We start from the raw sequence: 21,625 nt of genomic DNA, 5'->3' as shown, positions 1-21,625 counted from the left end.
AGGCTATTGTGTCTGCTCTCTCTGGAACCCTCCATACCCTTGTTGTCCCCAGTCTAGTTAAGGCAGAAGGGAGGCATAGAAGGTTTACCTTGTAGTTCTCCAGGCTGGGGACCGTTTCATGCATTGTGAGCAATTTAAGAATGCCTTTCCTGGGTTTCATAGAAAAATGACCTGCTAATGCAGACTTAAGAAAAACAAACTAAGGGCTTCTTGCTAGTAAATGGTGAGGAGGAAGAATTGCTAAAATTTATCCATAAAGCAAAATGAATGTGCTAGTAGATTCTAGTAAGAGTCCAAGTCAGTGTTTGTAGCACATTCTGTGGGTGCCCTGCCTATGTCCCTCCAGCCTTACCCCTTCCTGTGGGCTTCATCTGCCTTGCAGCGTCTGCACCTGTTGGCCTGTGGGGTAATAACACTTCCTGGGAGCAGCTCTCAACCAGTCCGTGATTGGAATTTGATAGATTCTGATTCTCCCTCCCCATGTGTGCAGAACATCTCTGCAGCATGTGTTTTACACTGTTTCCAGAGTTTGCTTGTGGAATTACACTCACTGGCTGTGGTAGTTGCCTCATTAGCTGTCTTCCCTTCTGTTTCTTCTACCAGTGTTGCAGCACCTTCCCACAGATAATTTATTCCTGGAGCCTCATTCGCTATGCCCCTCTCTGCCTGGAGAGCCGAAGGCTTTGAAGGCTTATGTATCTAAACAGAGCAGATGGCACAGCCTGAGCCAGTCTTCTTTGGGCTCAGCCTTGGATCTGCTTTTCATAGTTCCCCAGTCTCCACGGTGGTTTTGAGCCAGGCTTCTCTCTCACTGGCCTATTTCTTCCTCAGTCTGAAGTGTCAAGTTATTTCGTTTAGGGAAATCCAATTTGGCAACATACCACTTACCTATTTATGCCTGGAAATATATGACTTAGTTTTGCCTTTTGTGGAATGCAAACCTATGTGGAATCATACTCTGTTCTTGCCCTGAACGTGTGTTTTTGGGATTAATCCCTATTTCTGTGTAAGTGTGGTTCAGTCATACTCCCTGATACTTAGTATTCCACTGCAGGAGTATAGCACAATTCATGCATTTATTCTTTTGTCAGTGGGCTTTTAGGTGGTATCCAGTTTGGGATTACTATGAAAACGACTTGTCAACATGCCTTCTAGTTCTCTGTGAAAGGACCTAGAAATAAGATAACTAATTTTCATAATGGGGCATAAGATATTTACATTTTCAACTTTAAGAAGTAATGCCAAACTGTTTTCCATAATAAATGAAACAGTTTACACTCCCAACAGCAGTAGATGAGAGTTCCCACCACTCTACATCTTTGTCAGTACTTGTAGTTTACACATTTTTAAAGTTTTGCTAATCTGTAGGATGTGAAATAGTATCCAATTATGGCTTAATTTGCATTTCTGTTATTACTAATGTAACTGAGCATCTTTCTGTTTTAATGGGCTATGCTTCCCATTTTGTCTTTTTCTAATTTTAATGTTGTTGAATTTATTGATCTTTTCTAGGGAATGCTTTTTGAGTCTTGTGGTTTGCTATGAGTTTATCAAAAGTTTTTTTTTTCTTCCTGGGCAGACAGTGTGACTCCATTTCATAGCATATATTGTTGTTAAACATAGGTGAGTGCCTGAGTTCCAGCCAATGGAACATGAGTAGAAACAATGTATGCCACTTCCTGGTTTGGCTTGATAACTATCTCACATCTCCACGCTCTTTTCTGCCTTCCAGTGGAGGAGGTCAGAAATCCTCAGGAGATTTTTGGAAGCCATGTATTGAAGATGGCAGAGGTGCCATCAGATGTCCTCTTTGGAGGAGAGCCACTGCCGGTCATGGGCATTTGCTTCAAACTGTTACATGGGTAAAAAATAAATTTGTATTGTGTTTGAGCAACCATACCGTTTGGAGTCTATTAAAGCTGTTATCTTTAAGCTAACTTAACACATATTTTGTTTAAGAAATTTTTCATTTACCTTGCTGGGTGTGGTGTCTCAGCACTTTGGGAGGCTGAGGTGGGAGGACCGCTTGAGGCCAGGAGTTGAAGACCAGCCTGAGCAACAAAGTGAGACCTCATCACTACAAAAAGTAAAAAAATTAGGTGTAGTGGCCCATGGCAGTAGTCCTAGCTACTCGGGACGCTGAGCCAGGAGGATGGCTTGAGCCTGGAAGTTGGAGATTGCAGTGAGCTGGGATGGTGCCACTGCACTCCAGCCTGGGTGACAGTGAGACCCTGTCGTAAAAGATATTTTTTTTATTAATCTGAGGTCAGAACAATATCTCTATATTTTTTTCCAAATGACCAAAAGCATTTCAGTGAAGAACTGAATGAATAACCAAATTGGTCTTTCAGCAGTTCCTATCTAGTATGGGCTGAATTATTTAAATGTTGAAGTGCTAATCCCCATTACCTCAGAATGTGACTGTATTTGGAGATAGGGTCTTTAGAGAGGTAATTATATTAAAATGAGGTCATTAGTGTGGGCTCTCACCCAATATAAATGGTGTGAATTTCCTAAAAGAGGAAATTTGGATGTAGACCTACCTCTACAGAGGGAAGACCACGTGAAGAGACAGGGAGAAGATGACCATCTACAAGCCACGGAGAGAGACCTCAGAAGGAACCTGTAGGGACCGTCCCTGGGCAAAAATTGGCTTAAGCCCAGAGTCAGCGAAACTGGGCGTGCTCCTCCTTGGCGCCAGAGGTCAATAGGCCCGGGCACGGCCTCTTGACCACACAGAACTATTCCTCATGACAGATAGCTTTATGATAGATAACCAAGCGCCTGGAGTCTTGCAAACAAGCCAAGGCGTCTCATTGTCCCGCATACGGTAATGAGATAAAGAAGTTAAGATGCAAGAAGTTAAGATGCAAACGTCTGCTTCCCTTAAGCAATCGTCAGGAAGGAATGAAAATGTATTTTCCTCAGGGCGCCCAAGGTAGTCACGTGCCAGGAAGTAGCTGCCGGACAGAGAAAAGTATAAGAATAAAGCCACTGGTAGAATTCACTACTGCAGTCTTGTACGTCTTGTGTGTGTCTGTGTGTTTCTTTCTGTGTCCATCCCCCGTTCTGCAATCCGGGCCGCGACAGAACCAACTCCAGCCTCCAGAACTGTGAGAAAATTGATTTCTGTTCTTTAAGCCAGTCTGTAGGACACTGTTATGGCAGCCCTAGCAAACTAATACACCATCTCAGCAAACTAAGATGATTCTGGAAAGAGTCTGTCAAGCTAAATATATAATACTAATGTCTATTTCTCATGCAATAGGTAAATTATGATGGTCCTTATAATTCCCATGTCACTGGGTCTCACTCAATCACCTGGACAACCCCATTGTCCTCAATCCCCTGCAGATCCAGGACCTTAGCTCTCCTTGTTCTAGCTGGGTGACCACAGCAGGTACAAATGGGAAATGAGAAGCCTGTTCATGGGAAAGCAAAAGGGACTTTGTGATTCAAACTGGCTAGATAGCTTGAAGCCGAGCATACTTTAGGTGGCAAAGGGGAGCAGATCGAGAAATTTTGCTAAGATCCAGGAGAACAAATAAGAAGATAACTTTCTTATATTTTATTATATAAAAAAATAAGAAGCCCCTCTATAAAAGAAGAGGGGGTAGAAGTGGCCTTAATCAGAATTCACAACTGCAAACAAAGAATGCCAAAATGTAGATTTTAGGTCATGTAGGAATGTCCTTTTCCAGCAAAGCAGGCAGGACTGTGTTCTCAGCAGCATTTCTTTTATGTGTTTCTCTGAATGGTGTCGCCTCCCATATGAGGGCCAGGTCCTCAAATGCAGTTGTATCCTGAGTTGATGCAAATTGGGACTTGCAGAGAATTACGTTTTTGGAGCAATGTTAGTACTTTCCTCCCTGGCTTCCCGACTGTTTTAGTTGGATATGACAAGAATGAGCTGATCCATGTGACCAACTTTCACATCGAGGAAGTGCTTGTGTATTTCACCAGAGAAGTGGGAAGACGACTTAGCTCAGAAGGATATTATAGAAATATAATCCTAGAGAATTAGGGAAACACGATGATCCTGGGTAAGGACTCTGTCCTTACCATTTGGCCTTGCTTTTGTGTTCATATACATAATGTTCAAGGCCAATATATATAAATGTCCACTATTCCTTTTTTCAATTCCAAAATCCAGAAAGCTCTGAAAGCAAAAATGTTTTCTCATAACCTTTTAGGTTAACAAACCTCAGCTGACCTGAACTCTGTTGGTGAAACAGATTTTTTATAGTCTTTATCCTGATTGGCATACATAATTACACATTGTGTTCCAGAAATACTGTTGAATTATGGAGTACTGGCCCAAACCCCTATGCAATGTTATGTAATATAACTTATTTTTCTGAAAACTGAGAAATTCTGATTTTTGTAAGACATAGGCACAAAGATTTTAGAGCAGGGATTGTGGACCTGTGTGTAGTGGAGTTTTTAAAGCTCACAGTAACGTTAACCTCCCCGTACCTCCCAGAAGAAATGCCTAGAGAGGGGCACATGTCACAGCAGTGAAGTCCGCCACTATTAGACTGACAATTACCCCACCCAGGGACTTCTTTCTCCCACTGCCAAGTGGAAGTCATAAATGTCTCTCCCAGATAGAGGAGAAAATGGCAGCTTGGTTTGCTGATGGTAACTCTCTGTCATAGGATGAAAACCGACCTGGAAATCAGCAGCAATTTGGCCTGATGGAAGACTGAATCACAGGCAATACACTGGGGAGAACTATCACAGAAGAACTAAAGTCAAAAGAGCTAGGAACTAAAGGCTGTGAGGATTGTTAGAGATTCCTGGGCTGTGCTCCCCCACTCCCTGCAGCCACGTAGCCTGGCAGGTGTGCCTGGGGCAGTTCAAAGTGATCAGTATGGAGAGCCAAGTGTGATTAGCCATTTGCTCACCAACAGGTTCCAGCAGTAGAGTCTGAAAGGGACAGGAGTGCCAAGACAGAGGCTTCAGTCCAGCCACTCAAAGTGGCAGTGTTGGTATCTTGGTACTGATGAAGATTCTCTCCTTAATCAAACTCTACCCAGCCTCCCCTGAACTCTTTTTCAGCTATGCCTTAACTTTTGGACCTCCCTGTTTCTGTCTGCATTGTCCAATTTTAGCAATAATCCTGTGTAGTTTGGCTAGAATCGCTACCCTGCATTCCTGATCACCCTCCATAGCTCATCGGGTACCTCATCCTCCACCCTCCCCCAGGGGATATCTGGTCACCCTGGCCTGCCTTCAGCAAGAATCCTCAGCTATTAGGCGTAGAGTATGAAGACCTTATGTTAAGATCCTTAAGATAATGTTAAATTTAATGATATAAATGCACTATGATTTTTATTATTTAAAAATATGTGGCATGCAGAACTTTGGAGTAAAAATTAAAAAGCAAAAAAAAAAAAAAAGCATAGGAAAAAACCCAGAACTATCCAGTAATGCCAATAACAGGTAGATGAAGGTGTAGGGATTAAGTAATTTTTTCTTCTATTATTCTTCCATATATCCAATAATGTGCTTATATTCCCTTGATTAAAAGAATTAAGGTTCTAAAAGAATAGGGATGTAATACTTGTTATCAGTGTGTGGAAAGGTAGTAAGATAGATTGATGCTCTAACCTGAGTTCTTCCAGAAAACAGTTGTGTGTCTAAAGTTAAACCCAACAGGGATAAGAAAGCCAACCCCATAGCCACCTTGCATCTGGTTGGAGGGTGGGAAAAGGCAGTGTTGGGACCTTAAGGAACAATCAAGTTTTCAACTCAGAGCTTGTATTTCTGGCCACGAGGGTGTGCATGCACCCACTGATTTCCATCACCACTTCTGGGCTCCAGAGCTCATCACTGCAGAGGCCACAGCAGGAGCAGGGGGCAAGGAAGACAGGGATGAGAGTCAGTATGTGACTCGTGGGGTGGGATCCACACACTCAGGGGAAGGGGAAAGCTTGCATTTACTACAGAAGCAGTAAAATCACCCCACTGTGAAGTGTCAAACATGAGCCTCAGTTTCTTGCTTTGTAAATGGGGATGGCATAGGTTACTACTTACCTCAGAGGGATGCTTGGAATTCAAACAGAAATGTACATCAATGCATTTTATGAACAGATTATTAGATAATGTCAGTGAATATTGCTGCTTCTGTGCCCAGTGTCCCCTTCTGGAACATCCCCCAGGAAGTCCTGCAGGAGCACTTCCTCATGTCCCACACAGGAAGCAGCCTCTGCAGAAGACATGTTTGAAACTGTTTGACATCACAAGTGCCCAAACACACACAATTTAGTGAAAGGTTTAGTGATAACCATACAATAGACAAAAGTTTTCAGGTGAAGGACCCTATTCAATGAAATGGATGCAATGAGAAGAATTAAGTGTGTGTACTTGGGTGGGGGTTTTTTGTTCGTTTTAAAAGAAATCAAATTACAAAACTGAACTCCTAGACTTCTACAATGGGAAAGAGAGGGAGTCCACAAAATTATATTTTTTCCATTATTTTCCCCAAAATTATAGCTCTAGGTCACAAAATTAACTTTTTAGAAAGTAAAAAATATAGTGCCTCTTGTATGTACTGAACTTTGCTAGGAGTTTTGAGGATTATGAAGTAGTGGGGATCCTTTCTACCATCTAAGGAAAGAGGCAATTCTAAGTGACTAAAAGGAATTCTTCGGGAAGAAATGGAAGTGGGCAAGATTTGGTCCAAAAACAGATGTCAGAAGAGTGCAGATGACAAGGACAGAAGCCTGTCACATGTCAGCCTTGCTCTTACCATCAGAAGTCACTTACCCAGCACCAGGTCATCTTTTGGAGAGTTCCCTACTTCCTTATTCCTGTTTACTGAAATACCATCAGAATATGTATTGAGACTCAAGTCACACTGAACCTATCTGGTGTGAGATGCCTGAGGAAATATGATCCACGACTGACTGAAGTACTCTAAATGCCAAAGAATATAGTTCTGGACAATGAAACAAAATAGGTCACGCAGAAGCATATCAAAATGATGGGACTTTATTTTGATGGATTCTTTGGTGTCGGATAAGGTGTGTACTTTGTCTAAATCTTTCCCCACATTCAAGACATTGATAAGGTTTTTCTCCAGTGTGAGTTCTCTGGTGTTTAATGAGGGTTGCACTCTGACTGAAGCTTTTCCCACAGACAGAACATCCATAAGGCTTCTCCCCAGTGTGGATTCTCTGATGTTTAAAGAGGTCAGAGCGCTGCTTGAAGCTCTTCTCACATTCTTCGCACTTATAGGGTCTCTCCCCTTTATGCAGTCTCTGATGTCTAAAAAGGTTGGAAATACGGCAGCTTTCCCCACATTCCTCACATTTATAATATTTCTCTCCATTGTGGGTTCTTTGATGCCGATTTAGATGTGAACTCTGTCTAAAACATTCCCCACATTTTGGACAGGTATAAGGCTTCTCACCTGTATGTGTCCTCTGGTGTTTAATCAAGGCAGCACTCTGACGGAAGCTTTTCCCACATTCTTGGCATTCATAGGGTTTCTCACCAGTGTGGATTCTCTGGTGTTTAAAGAGGTCAGAACGTTGTTTGAAACTCTTCTCACAGTTGTCACATTTATAAGGTCTTTCTTCTTGGAACCACCTCTGGGTCTCATATAGCCTAGAACAATGGGCATTTTCTCCACTGTCAGTAGACTTATGAGGTTTCACCACATGATATCTCACCATATGTAAACTCTGTTTGCATTTGTTCCCATGTTCATCACCATCAACGGGCGTCTCTGCTTTCTGAATGTGCTGACAAAGAACAAAGTTAGAACATCTGGCACTGTTCCCAAATTCATTATTTTTAGAGTCTCTCCCTTCTGTGGAACCATTCCTGTTGAAATCTGAGACACTGGTGAGTCCTTGCCCTTCAGGAGAATTTTCAAGTTTCAGTGTCGAGGGGTTTCTTAATTGCTTTTCTGGCCTGTCCTCAAGGGTATCACCATGCTCAGAAAATAGGGGGAGGTTCCCCTGGAACACTTCTTGTAGCCACCCCTGTGGCTCAGCTTCTTCTAATATCTCTTGCTTTAGAATCAACTGTTTGTTCTCAGGTGTGATCTCCAAACCTGAAACATTAAAATAGAAATTGCTGCCACTTCATCTCTGTGCAAGGCTGAAATAAATAAGGAGTGGCCAAAGAACCCTGCCCCACCCGTTGCCCAAAGCCCCTGTTAAATATCCTCCACTAAACCCTCCTGAAATCTTTTTATTTAACCTATAGATGTGCTCACACTGACCAGTGCACGCCCTGTTCCTCTCCTTTGATGCCTGTACCTATTCCCAGCAACCTATCTCTTCTTCCTCTGCCCTGCCCCACTGCTGGGTAAGTCACTGCCTCAAGAGAGGTCAATTTGGAAGGCGTGTCAAGAAAGGCAGCATAGCCTTTATCCCATGAATGACGGATGGTCTAACAGAAATCCCATTCACAGGATGAGTTGTAATAATGACATAGCTGGTGCCTCCAATTTCTGAAGGTAAGGTCTGGGGCGATCAATCCAGCACTGGCTGAAAGTCTATAAAGGAACAGACAAGCCACCAGATTCCATCCCCTAGTCCAAAAGTTTTGCAGCTTATTCTCCAGGAAGGCTGAACTAGAGAAATTCAGGATTGGGCCATCAGGTATGGCTGAGAACAGGGGATGGGTACACTGTCAAATCAAGGGAATCAAGTGAAGACTGACACAGAATTGGTAGAACCTTAATGTACTTTCCTCTGCTCAGGTCCCAAATTGTTGGCTCCGAAGCTTCCATTCTCCAGGCAGAACAGGCAGGGATTTTTATGTCTGTTCGTAGGCTGTATTCACAACTGTATACCTAGCACCTAGAGCACCTGGCTTATTGTGGATACTTCATAAATATTTGTTGAATGAATTTCTGTATGGAAAAATTACCAGCCCAGGCCCAAACACCTAGACACACTGACATATGGGAATTCTCAAATCAAACAGCACCTGATGACGAATCTCATAGTGAAGATCACCAGTTCACAAGTCCTACCCCATTACACAGAGTTTTTAGATGGAATTCTTATTTTGACTATTAAACACAAATGGAAAGTAAAAGGTTACCAACTTTTCAGGAAAATCTCTAATATATATGCTGGTGAGACACGTACTATGTATAACAAAAGAAAATTTAATAAAAGATAATATTCTCAGATAAATAAGATACTACATCCAGGAAACAAGGAGGCTATAACAAAACGACTGTTTAAAAAATAAGAAAAAGGCCGGGCGCGGTCGCTCACGCCTGTAATCCTAGCACTCTGGGAGGCTGAGGCGGGCGGATTGTTTGAGCTCAGAAGTTCGAGACCAGCCTGAGCAAGAGCGAGACCCCGTCTCTACTAAAAATAGAAAGAAATTAATTGGACAACTAAAAATATTTGGAAAAATTAGCCGGGCATGGTGGTGCATGCCTGTAGTCCCAGCTACTCGGGAGGCTGAGGCAGGAGGATTGCTTGAGCCCAGGAGTTTGAGGTTGCTGTGAGCGAGGCTGACGCCACAGCACTCTAGCCCAGGGCAACAGAGTGAGACTCTGTCTCAAAAAAAAAAGAAATAGGAAAACCAATAGCTGAATAAACAGCTAAAGGATTTTAAACTTGTTGCCTCTGCAAAGTTGAAATCAGGATTGGGAAGTGATAGTTTCGTAAGACTCAAAAAACACAAACCATAAAACAAAAGTTTCAAAGATCTGACTATATTAAATTTAAAAATCCTATATAACAAACGATGCCATGGTAAAAAGATAAGCCACCTATATAACCAATAAAATAACAAAGGATTAGTATCAAAAATATAAAGAACTGCTACTAAGCAATTTTAAAAAGATAATGGAAGAAAGGAGAGGAGAGAAAGGATATAAACAGGCAAGTCATAGGAAAGGAAGCCAGAATGCCCATAAAACACTGCAACGATGCTTAACCTACAAAACTCAAGAGAGGCACTACTGCACGCCAGGCACTACTCCGTGTCCTTGGAATATATTAATCAACAAAGCAGACAACGATCCCTCCCTTGAGAAGTCTACATTCTAGAAAGAGTAGTCACACAGTAAGTAAACATGAAGTCATTCACACAGGATATTAGATGGGGCTAAACACTGTGGACAAAGCTGAACACGACCAGGGATCAGCGGCGTGGGGAGTGGCAACAGAGGACAAGGGGCTGTGGTAGGCAAGTTGCAGCACTGAACTGGTGGTCAGGTCAGGCCTAACTGAGAAGGAGTGATTTGAGCAAAGACCTGAAGCATGTCATGGAGTTTGCTTCGTGGAGAGTTGGAGGAAGAACCTTCCAGGCAGAGGGATCAACCAGAAAAAAAATCAGGAGGCAGTATGCCTGGCATGTTCAGAAGCAGCAAGGCAGTGTGGCCAGAGCAGAGGGACGAGGGGCAGAGCAGGGGATGGGTGAGCAGTGTGGTGAGGCCCTGGCACGTCAAGCATCACAGGCCAAGGGTTTTCACTGTGAGTGAAACAGGAACCACTTAGGTTCTGAGAAGAGCAGTGACATGACCCAACATTTGGAAAGGAACACTCGAGCTACTGTGGGAAAATGGCATGCTGTCAGGTGATAACACCAAATGTGGAGAAAGAATAATTGTCACATACTGCTGGTAGGCGTATACACTAGTCATGAGCTCTTTGGACAGCAAGATGAACACACAATTGTCCCCTCTTATCTGTGGGGGATACATTCCAGGACCCTCAGTGGATGCCTGAAACTGTATGAAACCCTAAATATGTTCTGTCTTTTCCTATACATACATCACTATGATAAAGTTTAATTTATAAATTAGGCACATTAAGAGATTAACAATAACTAATAAAATAGAACAATTGTAACAATATACTATACTAAAAGTCTTGTGAATGTGATCTCATTCAAATTTCTTATTGTGCTGTACCATGGGAAACTGAAACCATGGGAAGTGGAACTACAAAGGGGGGATATACTACTGTATATCTCTAAGTATATTCTCTTCAGAGATTCCAGTATATGAACAGATATACAAAAATATCTAATATACAAGAATGTTTGGCATAACACTGTAATGGTGAAAAACTAGATGCCTGAATGCCCATCAAAAGAATGGATATATGAATTTTAGAGTGTTCATACAGTGAAATACATATTTGTTACAATAGAGCTATATGTATCAACATGGATAAATCTCAAAAATGTAATGTTGAGAAAAAACATGTAGTAATGCTACATAGTGTGTAGCTACATGTATATGTAGAGAGAATACAAAACCTGAATGGAAATGATAAATACCACAATCACCACAATCAGGAGAAGGAGCGAGGGGAACAGCTTCAGGGAGGGGATGGGGCTTACACCTACAGCTGTAATGTATTATTTCTTTGGGGGAGGAAAAAAAATGAAGCCAGTATGGCCAAGTATTAAGATTTGATATACCGGTGGTAGATACAGTGGATGCTCATTATCTTTTTTTTATACTTTTCCATATGTATGAAATATTAAAAATTAACCAAAATAAAAAGCTGAAATCTAGCACCTAGCAATACAGAACACAAGGGTTCTGCCTGGGATACGAAAGAAACTCGAAGGCTCTCGGCCCAAGTCTGTGAATGGCAGACTGGCTCTGGGGTGGTAGTGAACCCAGCCAGCCCTTCACACATCTCTCTCTCTCTCTCTCTCTCTCTCTCACACACGCGCGCGCACGCATGCACACACACGACTGTGAACCAGGAGAATAACAGCACTCACTGGGTGGGACCGTGCTCCCGTATTCCTTCTGTGTGCTCTCCCTGCAGAAGTCTTTCCGAGCTGGGTCCAGATGCTCCCATTCCTCCCAGGTTAGAGCCACAGCCACGTCCTCAAACGTCATCATCTTCTGGAACAATACAAGACCCCCATTCAGTACCTTCTGTCTCCAGGCAGCACTACCACTAGTCTTAGGATGAGGCCAGACTCCACAGGGTAAAGGAGGGAGCGCTGAGAATAACGCAATAATCGTGGCTGGAGAGTCTTGTACTGTTGCTTCTCAGCCTCTGGCTAGGATCAAGTATGGAGTCTTGTCCTGACCAGAGTGTCGAAGGGGCCAAAGATAGAGGCTGACATTCTCTCGTTATCCTGAAAGCCTTTCTGTGGACTGTCTACATTACTTTGAGATAGGCAGGTGCACAATATTGGAGTTCTATCACTGTGATTTATCAAAATGGAAACATGATATAGATTAAAAATAAACACATAACCAGAAAGTCCCGAGTTCCAAGGCTGGCTCTCTGAGATGCCGTTTCCTCACATGTGCAACAGATACGAATATCTCACGCAGATGCAGGTACCTCACCACAGCAGGTGCTCAGTAAAACTGCCTTTCCCTTCCCTTGACCACTTCACAATAAGATAATTATCCAACCAGGCCATCTTCCGAGATGGCTTATTCAAGTGTAAGTTGACCATTCACAGAGATTAAAGCCACAATTCTTATAAAGGGAAGGTTCTAAAACTGGTGGCAGAGATGTCTGTCCAGGTTCCAGTGAGGATCACAAACTGACTCCAAGGCTTTCTTGCTCACTGTATTGTTTGTGTTTGTGTGTATGTGTTTGTGTGCATGTATATACATATATGTATATTTTACTTTCTGTATAATATGATGTTTTGACATCTTTAAAAACCCTTCTGGCAGGGGAGAGACTGCCCCTCCCAGGGTAGCCAATTCTTAGAGACAGCAAAGGGCTTTGCTGCAAGCCTTTGCTATGCAAACCCACCAACCCAGAGCCCTGCCTCCTCTGTCTGGCCCATTTACCCCAGGAGGCAGTACTCCTCCCTCAATCCTCCCAGGGCCAAGTACCAGGCTACTGGGGACCACTCCTATGGCTTGGAGCCTGCTGAAGTTATTCAAACTAGCCAGTCCTAAAGTGCTGCCCCACCTGCCAGCATGCCCTGCCCTGCCCTGCCTTTCAAGGGAAACTCCAGTAAAGGTCGTGGCTTGGGCCCTCCCCTCACTCCTGTCCCTTCTGCCTCCTGACTGCCCCTGGTGCTTCCCCGAGCAGCGCTGTATGGTGTGGCAAGCCTCCTCTTTCCAGGACCTGAAAGTATAGTAAACTTTGTTTTCCTGAGCCTCTCCGGTGTCTCCTCTTGTGGTTGAACTTGACTGACCATCTCATAAAAGAATATAAAACACCATCTTTCAACGGTTCCCTCTGGCCCTCAAACGGCAGGGCCCATCACCCACCACCTCTTACTTACATCACATTAAAACCCACAGAAAACTCAATACTCACTACAATGTGTGAGACGTGATACCAGGGACTGGAGAAAGTATGACTAGGTGCAAAAAACCTTCCTGGACTCTTCCCTGCACATCAGATGGGCACTAATGAGGTGGGTGGCCTGTCTTTTGGTTCTCAGTGGCCTCAGCAACTTGTACCTTTCCTTAGAATTTGGCTTTGTGCCATGCCTCCCTTATTTCTAGCTTAAGTTACATCCTGTCCCTGCTGCTAGACAGATGATGACCATGACAGTAAAAGAACATAAATAATTCCCATTGTGTTACAACTGCTTATATAATATTCAGTACAGTAACATACTATACAGGTTTGTAGCCTAGGACCAGTAGGCCATAGCATATAGCCTAGGGTGTGTAGTAGGCTACACCATCTAGGTTTGTGTGAGTATACTTTATGATCTCTGCACAACGACAAAATTACTTAATGACACATTTATCAGAATGTATCCCCGTCGTTAAGTGACACATGACTGTACGAGGAATCCTCAGTGCTTAGGACTGCAAAACCTATGGCTATGTGATAAAGTCAATCTGCTGCTTATCCCAATGAGATTCCTCTCTTCCCACCTTTAAAATCAAAGTTGGAGAACTGTGATCAGCTGTTTGATAGTGATGATACCTATACAATAAAATGCCCTTTAAATTTTTGTTTTTCATGGAGGAGTGATATGGAGTTATGTGGAGGAGTATGAAAGGTCATCAATGAAAAGCCTAAACAACTGACATGCAGCAATGAAACAAGACCATACATATTAATATCTGCTAATGTCTTAACACCGTATCATCACTCGATATTGGATCTTCTCACCTGCTGCACAGTATGTTTTTGATGAGTAAAACTAGTTAGCTTTGGCTTTGTTTGGTCCAGCACCAGCTAAATGGGATGAAATGATAAAAAACAAAAAGTACAGAATTAGGAACACTGGCTGTCCCTCAGGGAAACAAGCCTTATTTAAAGTTCAACAGTATTCTGTGAATTACAGTTATATTGAATCTGCTTTGGTGAAAGCCCACCAGTGCTGCGCTGCCAACCCTCCATGGACCACCACATAATGTTTGCAGATTGAAAAATAAAAAAGGACAATCATTATCAATGTGGGAGGAGGGGGTCGTCAAACTGTTAGAAAGAAAACAGAGATCCTCACATTAAAAATGGTGGGGAACTGCTGTTCTAAAAAAAGGATATGAGCCCACTTTCCATGACATCAGTCTTTGCCAAGTAGTCAAGTAAGACAAGAGGGTGCCTGACAACCGATAAACAGTAATCCGTGTTGGCTTTATGATGAGGTCTATAACTCATGACATTTCCTGGCTAGATCTGTCATTTTTCCTGTGGAAAAGGAAGTTCATGCACATCCTAAAGTTCACACAAAATGTAATGAGGAAGGAAAAGAGACGTGTGTCGGAGCCTCACACACCCAGAACAGACCTTTCAGTTCTCACCTGGTGCGAGGTCCCATGAAGTGCTCTCTGAAGAGCCCGCACCGCGGCCACAGCCTCCTCCCCGCTCTCCGGGCAGTGCTCCCGCACCCAGGACTGCAGTTCCTCGGGCAAGATGGTCAGGAACTGCTCCAGCACCAGCAGCTCCAAGATCTGCTCCTTCGAGTGCATGTCAGGTCTCAGCCACCGACGACAAAGTTCTCGGAGTCGGCTCAGCGCGTCTTCCGGTCCAGCCACCTCCTGGTAACGCAATTGCCTAAAGCGCTGTCGAGAAGTTTCAGGGCCCTCCCAGGCCCCGGGCGGGTCGTGCTCTCGACCTCCGAGGGAGTCTTCCTCCAGTTTCACTGTCAAAAGTCCGTCACGCAGGGGCGACGCGGCGTCCCTGGACCTCGCAGCCATCACCCAGGCTGCGATCTCGGCGTCACTGCCGCGCCTCTGGGCAGTCAGGGCCAAACGCACCTTTCTCCAGCATGTGCGGACTCTCCCGGAGGCTTGCCTTCAGGCGAGGAGGCAGCACACCCAAGGCCCTCATCCGCTCTCCCGAAAGCTGAGGCGCACCACCGTAGCGTCCCAAGCACCTGGCTCCTCAGCGTCCTGCCCCTCTCCCGCACTTCCCCTTTTCTGCAGCTATCCAGCCTTAGTCCGGTGACAGAAATAACCCGAGCCGGAAGTGCGTCACCCACTCCCGGCGAAGCCCCCCGCTATTTCCGGGGCCTCTCCGGGCGCCGCAGGGAGATGCACCTCGGTGGTTTACAGTCCTCCCTAGGCCCGGGGATGGCCGTTCCTGGGCCGCTTCCTGCCGCGCAAGTAAATGACACGTTTCGGAGCCGGTGGCCGAGCGCCAGACTGAAAAAGGATCCGCACTTTTCACCTTGCACAAAAATGCGCACTTCTCATCTCTCACAATAATCAATTCAAACAAAAGACTGACACAGGACCTGCACTTTCCACCTCTCACAAAAATCAACCCCAACAAATGATTCTTCAAATAATGGTGGAAAGTGCTGCCATTCTTAAAATACTGGTGAAACGATGGTGAAATAATTCTTAAAATAATGGTTATTTTAGAGGCTCTAGTACCAACTTCTTGAAAATATCCAGTTACCTGGGCCTCAACATAGATTTGTCTGCCAAAACCATTTTAGGCTCTGAGCTGATGAAACAAATCATCTTAAAAATATGATGATGAAAAGTGCTATGGTGGCTGGGCGCGGTGGCTCACGCCTGTAATCCTAGCACTCTGGGAGGCCGAGGCGGGAGGATCGCTCAAGGTCAGGAGTTCGAGACCAGCCTGAGCAAGAGCGAGACCCCTATCTCTACTAAAAAATAGAAAGAAATGATCTGGACAACTAAAAATATATATATAAAAATTAGCCGGGCATGGTGGCGCATGCCTGTAGTCCCAGCTACTCTGGAGGCTGAGGCAGAAGGATCGCTTGAGCCCAGGAGTTTGAGGTTGCTGTGAGCTAGGCTGAAGCCACGGCACTCTAGCCCGGGCAACAGAGCAAGACTCTGTCTCAAAAAAAAAAAAAAAAAAAAAAAAAAGTGCTATGGTCCTTTAAAAGATGATGAAATATGGTGAAATAATTCTTAAACTAATGGTTATTTCAAAAGTTCTCACTTACAATATTTTCCTCCTAAAGCTACCTGGTTCATTCATTCATTTGCCCATTCATTCAAGAAACATATGCCTGCTTATTGTGCTTCTACTCCAGGAAAACCAGCAAATCAAATTTAAGTGTTATGTATGCACCTCCCTGCACAGTGCAAGGAACCCAGTGAGCCTTCGGTCATCAATTGCCCAGGAAATGGTTCCAGAGCATTCATCGCTGTTGAGACTCTAGCAGAGGAATAGGACTTGTCCCTGCTCTTCCTTATGGCTTGGATCCAGGGGTCGGGTGAGGGGAGGTGGCATGGGGGTTGGCTAGGGCTGCAGTAACAAAGTACCACAAACTGGGTGCCTTAAACAAAAGAAGTCTATTGTCTCTGTTCTGGAGCCTACAAGTATGAGATCAAGGGCTGGTTCCTTCTGAACACTGAGAGGAAGAATCTGTTCATGCCTCTCCTAGCTTCTGGTGGTTTACTGGCACTCTGGCATTCCTTGGCTTGTAGAGGCGTCACCCCAATCTCTGCCATTGTCTTCATATGACATTCTCCCTGCATGCAGTCTGTCTCCAAATTTCCTTTTTATATGAACAGCAGTCATAATGGAGTCAGGCCCACTATAATGACCTCCTTTTAATTTGGTAAATACCTTATCTTCAAATAAGGTCACCTTCTGAGTTACTGGGGGTTAGGATTTCAACATATGAATTTGGGGGGGTACCCAATTAACCCATAACAATATACACTATACAGGTTTATCTAAATTTCTGAGAAGCCTCTAGGTTCTAAAGGGGCAAGTGGGAGACATATTCTAGGGCAAAAGGAGAAAGAACTAAGAGCAGCCAGCAACTCTCAACTCCACTCCTATTATCCCAAAGAACGCTTACAAAGAACTCCCCAGCCTTCTCCACCTTCTATCTGTCAGAACTTTCGCCCATACCCTTCTGGATAACATGATTAATAATGAAAGACAACATTTATTGAGCACTTATTATGTGCTAACAACTTTGAAGGGCTATATCTCTATCCTTGTAACAGCCTTCTAGGTTAGTACCATTAACTGACAACCACAGAAAATAAGGAATGTACTCAAAGTGTACACAGCTAGCAAGTAGCAGAGCTGGTGCTGGAATAGGATAACAATACCCAACTCTCTATTCCTATATTGTTTTAAAGTTTTTATTCCAAATGTTTACCTTAGGGACAACTTGGAGATTTATGTAACACAACTTTGAATGACTTAGTGCAGAGAACTCTGGGCTGTAAATCAGAAGACCTCCTAGACCTCGTTTTGCCAAAAGGTTAAGATATGGTTTTGGTGAAGTCACTTAAGGACCATGAGACTTATTTTTCTAATATCTAAAACAGGCATAAAACAGGATCGTTAATCTATTCAAAACATTGTTGGATTTTTTAATAGATCACAAAAAAGCTCTTTCAAGAAAATAAGTTTTTATTGTCTGTCTTGGTTACTTCTGAATACCAAGAACCTAGAATACTATCTTAAACACAGTGGGTACTCTTATATTCTGTTGGCTTGGGGAGATATGTGTAAGAAGAGATGTTATGGAGACAGGGTAGGAGTGGCAAGGAACCAGAGATAGGAAAGATTACAGCTAGGAGGCAAAAACCCCCAAAACCCAACATCATCTATTTCATAATTAACAAGTATGTATGTCTAAGGCCAATCCCGGCATGTTTACTTTAATAATTAGACATAAAAATGTCTTCTATGGATTGAATCTTATAATGCCACTTTAGCTATTTTCTGTGGCTTACAAATTATTGTTCAGTCAGACATAAGTGTCTAGTAAGACTAGCAATGGGAAAAGAAATTTAAAAAGCAAAAAACCTTAGGACACACATGCAGTAGAAGATTAACGTTACTGAAAGAGAAGTTTGGTCTTTGCCCTAAGCTGCTGGGAGGTAATCTCTAAACCCTTGGAATATCCTGCGTGATAAGAGTATCTTTGTTTACTTTGGGGTCTTGGGCCATGCCAGATAGTCTATGTTAGCAATGTAATTTATGGCAAGGGTACTTTGGGCCATGGGGTATCAGTTTGACCTCTGGAGGGGCTGGAGACTAAAATCAGCCCATGTGGGCAGTGAACCAGGCCTACATGAATAAAAACTTTGGTCCCAATAAAAACTTTGGACATCAAGGCTCAAGTGAGCTTCCCTTGTCAGCAATACTGTGTATGTATTATCACACATCATTGCTGGGATATGTTAGCACCAGCTGCACCACTCCACTGGGAAAGGACAACTGGAAGCTCCATGATTGGAACTCTCATAGATCCTATCCTACATACTTTATCTCCTGGCTGATTTTAATTTGTATCCTTTTGCTTCAATAAACTGCAACTGTGAGTATAACAGCTGTCAATGAGTTCTGTGAGTTCTTCTAACAAATCATTGAACCTGAGGGTGATCTTGGGAATCCCTGAACTTCCAGTTGGTGATCTAGGGTGCTCCTGAACTTTGCAACAAGTGTGTCCTTCCTTTGAACTAGGTTGGTAGACCATTTCCTCACATAATGGTATTAATTCTTTGAAGTCCTGCAAATGTAAAAGATAGAGGAAATATTCAAGCAAGGTCAAGAGGGATACCCCAGTAAAGTCTTCCAGACATGAACCTCAGAGGATAAAAATATATTGTTACTGTGGGGACAAATGTTGTCACTTGAGGGGATAGACATGAAAACTTCGCAGAGTTGTGGAAGGCAGTCTTGCATTGGTGGGCATACTTGGGCAGAGAAGAGAAGAATAAAGTGCCACTACGCATTTGTACTTAACCTCTCTACATGTCCTTGTGCTTGTCCAGGGCATTTATCTAGTGAGATCAACAGATACCTACATCTGTATCTATGTTTATATCTATAGCTATAGCTACATCTATAGTGATAGCTACAGCTATAGCTTGTTTTGCCCAAAGGCTAAGATATATCTATATCTATATATCTGAAAAAATACATATATCTTACATTTTGACCCATCAATTTCACTTCTAAGAATTTATCCTACAGTAGTTTCACATGTCTAAAATGACATATATATATGGATATTTATATAGTGGAGCAGTGCTTATTATAGGAAAAAAAATGGAAATAACCTCAATGTCCACCAGTGAGGATTAAATAAAGTACAGTATATTTAAATAACGCTATACTATTCAGACAGTAAGCAGAATAAGGAAACCTTTCATGTATTGATAGGGAACAATCTCTAAGATTTATTAAGTAAAAACAGCAAGGTGGAAAAGAGATATAAATTGTGCTACCATTTACACATAGAACATAACATTTGCTTGAATATTCATGTAGTATACCTTGGCAGGCACATAAGAAACTAGTCATCTTGGTTATCTCCAGGGAGAAAAATGGATGCAGAATAGGAATGGGAGAAAGACTTTACTCCGTATACCCTTTTGAATTCTGACTCGTGAGAATGTGTTATCTATTTAAGAAAAATGAAACTATTAAAATGTAAAGGGCATTTGTAAGTCATTTAAATGGAAGTAAGTACATTAGAAAAAATGTACAGCCACCTTAAACAACTTTTATATACATTAAAAAACTAAGCTAATTAAATGAGCAGCAAAATTAAACCACAGCTACAAAATTCTATACCACATCCCCTTATAGATTCCCCTTCTATTTTTATTTTTAAATGTTGGCAGGCACAATGGCGCGCCTGTAGTTGCAGCTACTCAGGAGTCTGAGGGACAGGATCACTTTAGCCAAGGAGTTCTTGGCTGTACTGCGCGGTGAATCGCCCCTGTGAATAGCCACTGCACACCAGCCTGGGCAACACAGCGAGACCCCGTCTCAAAAAACGAAAAAGGTCAACTCACAAACACAAAAAATGCATACAATGCAAACATTCATCAGGGGTTCTGTCCTAGATAGGAAGGTACCTACATGATACATGATTTTAGACGCTCGGAAAAGAGACCTTTAACCTCTAAATACCTTCTCTGTTTGCAGATGCTGCAATTCCAGTGTTCTTCGGCGCCCTTAAAAGAGTGGCGATAGTAACGCTTGTCCTGCCTGTCCACTTTGTAAACTGCGAAGGACTTGGAAAACCGTAAGGCACCACACGGAAATGAGAGATTAAGGATGGGATCCCCTGGGCTAGGGAGGCCCTGAGCGGTGGCCTGGACGGCACTCCCTGGAGATTAGAGGCCCACACACAGCCTTCCGGCGGGGAGCCCGAGGACACGCCTCCCGGCCCTGCCACGTTCTGATAGGCCCACGAGACCGAGGCTCCAGAGAGAGCCGCGGTCGCATTGGCCAGCCCGCGAGGCCCGCGCGTAGTTTCCTGGGAGATGTAGTCCTGGGGGGCACTGGCTCCCACGACTGGACAGTCTGACGTTGGAGATGTCGGCCCTACGACCTGACCGTGGTGGTAAAGAGGTGGGTGTGTTTGGAGAGGGGATGGGGAGAGTGGCGAGGATTCAAATGAAAATACCCAACGGCCCGAAATGAACGATAAGGGAGGGTTGCGGACTCGCAGACAGGTACGTACTTACTTCGAATCGGGGCGCAGAGTGTTGGGTTGGGGGGAGACGCAAGCTCCACGGCCAATCAGACCCTAGCAACTGTTGCCAGGCCCCTAAGGCTCCGCCCCCGCCCCCACCCAAGGAAGGGAGGAGCTCGGGCTGTTTAAATGGATTTGGGGTGGGGTGGAGGAGAGCGCGGCTCCGTTGGCTACCCTGCTCCGGTGATGCTGTACCTGAGGCTTCGGGGGACCTGGGGGCGGCCCGGTCACGGCGGGTGGGCTGGGGTCCCGGGCCCGCGCCCCGTCTCCCCTCCGATTGGTCCGCACGTTCCCCGCCTCTCGGGACGGGCGCCTCCCACCCGCTGCGAGGCGAGGACCTCCGGGATTCCTAGAGAGGACTCGGAAGTGCTCTCGGGGGTGGGATTTAAGGTTTAACCCGGTTGGACAGGGAAAGCTTGGACTTGCTTACTTCCGGCGTGGAAGTGTTGGCTTCGATTTTCTCTCCGTTTTAAGAAGAACCCCACCTTCCCAGCCTTGCCTGCGGGGAGCTCGATCTTCCAGGAGACCTCCCTGAGACTGGGGCCTTGAAGGGAGGGGATGGAACTTTGTGTCCGGACGGGGGTCCTGTCCCTAACCTTGAGCGTGCCGATCTTCGTGTCTCCGGGTCAGGGGCGATTCCAAGCAACCCAGGTCTGAATCTGTACCTATAGCGCCGCTTCTCTTCGGGATCAATGAAGTCTCTCATTGGCCTGTCAAGCTCTTGTAGCTTGAAGGACAGCACCAATTTTGACCATTGTAATGTTTTTCACCCCTATTCTGACTTAAGTTTGGC

General features: G+C 44.1%; 1 protein-coding gene across 1 annotated transcript; it reads right to left on the bottom strand.

The window, feature by feature from the left end:
• Window positions 1-6,980: 6,980 nt before the first annotated feature.
• On the bottom strand, window positions 6,981-15,328 carry ZNF394 (zinc finger protein 394). The gene is made up of 3 exons (XM_012638890.1): window positions 14,693-15,328; window positions 11,725-11,851; window positions 6,981-8,065 (listed from the first exon to the last, which is right to left on the bottom strand). The coding sequence occupies exons 1-3, from the start codon at window positions 15,086-15,088 to the stop codon at window positions 6,981-6,983; spliced, it is 1,608 nt and encodes a 535-aa protein (XP_012494344.1). The 5' UTR covers window positions 15,089-15,328.
• Window positions 15,329-21,625: the final 6,297 nt, after the last annotated feature.

The sequence above is a fragment of the Propithecus coquereli genome, unplaced genomic scaffold, assembly GCF_000956105.1.
Source record: "Propithecus coquereli isolate 6110/MARCELLA unplaced genomic scaffold, Pcoq_1.0 Scaffold137, whole genome shotgun sequence".
NCBI lineage: Eukaryota > Metazoa > Chordata > Mammalia > Primates > Indriidae > Propithecus > Propithecus coquereli.
The sequence above is the reverse complement of the archived record's forward strand: the minus strand, read 5'-3'. Positions and strand labels throughout refer to the sequence as shown.

What these genes read in the sequence shown, in the direction of transcription:
- ZNF394 (XM_012638890.1), bottom strand. Translation starts at nt 15,088, where the DNA reads ATGGCTGCGAGGTCCAGGGACGCCGCGTCGCCCCTGCGTGACGGACTT. An exon ending in TTCATGGGACCTCGCACCAG is followed by an intron (nt 11,852 to 14,692) that starts GTGAGAACTGAA and finishes GTATTGTTCCAG; the next exon opens with AAGATGATGACGTTTGAGGA. An exon ending in CGGGAGCACGGTCCCACCCA is followed by an intron (nt 8,066 to 11,724) that starts GTGAGTGCTGTT and finishes TTAATGTTTCAG; the next exon opens with GTTTGGAGATCACACCTGAG.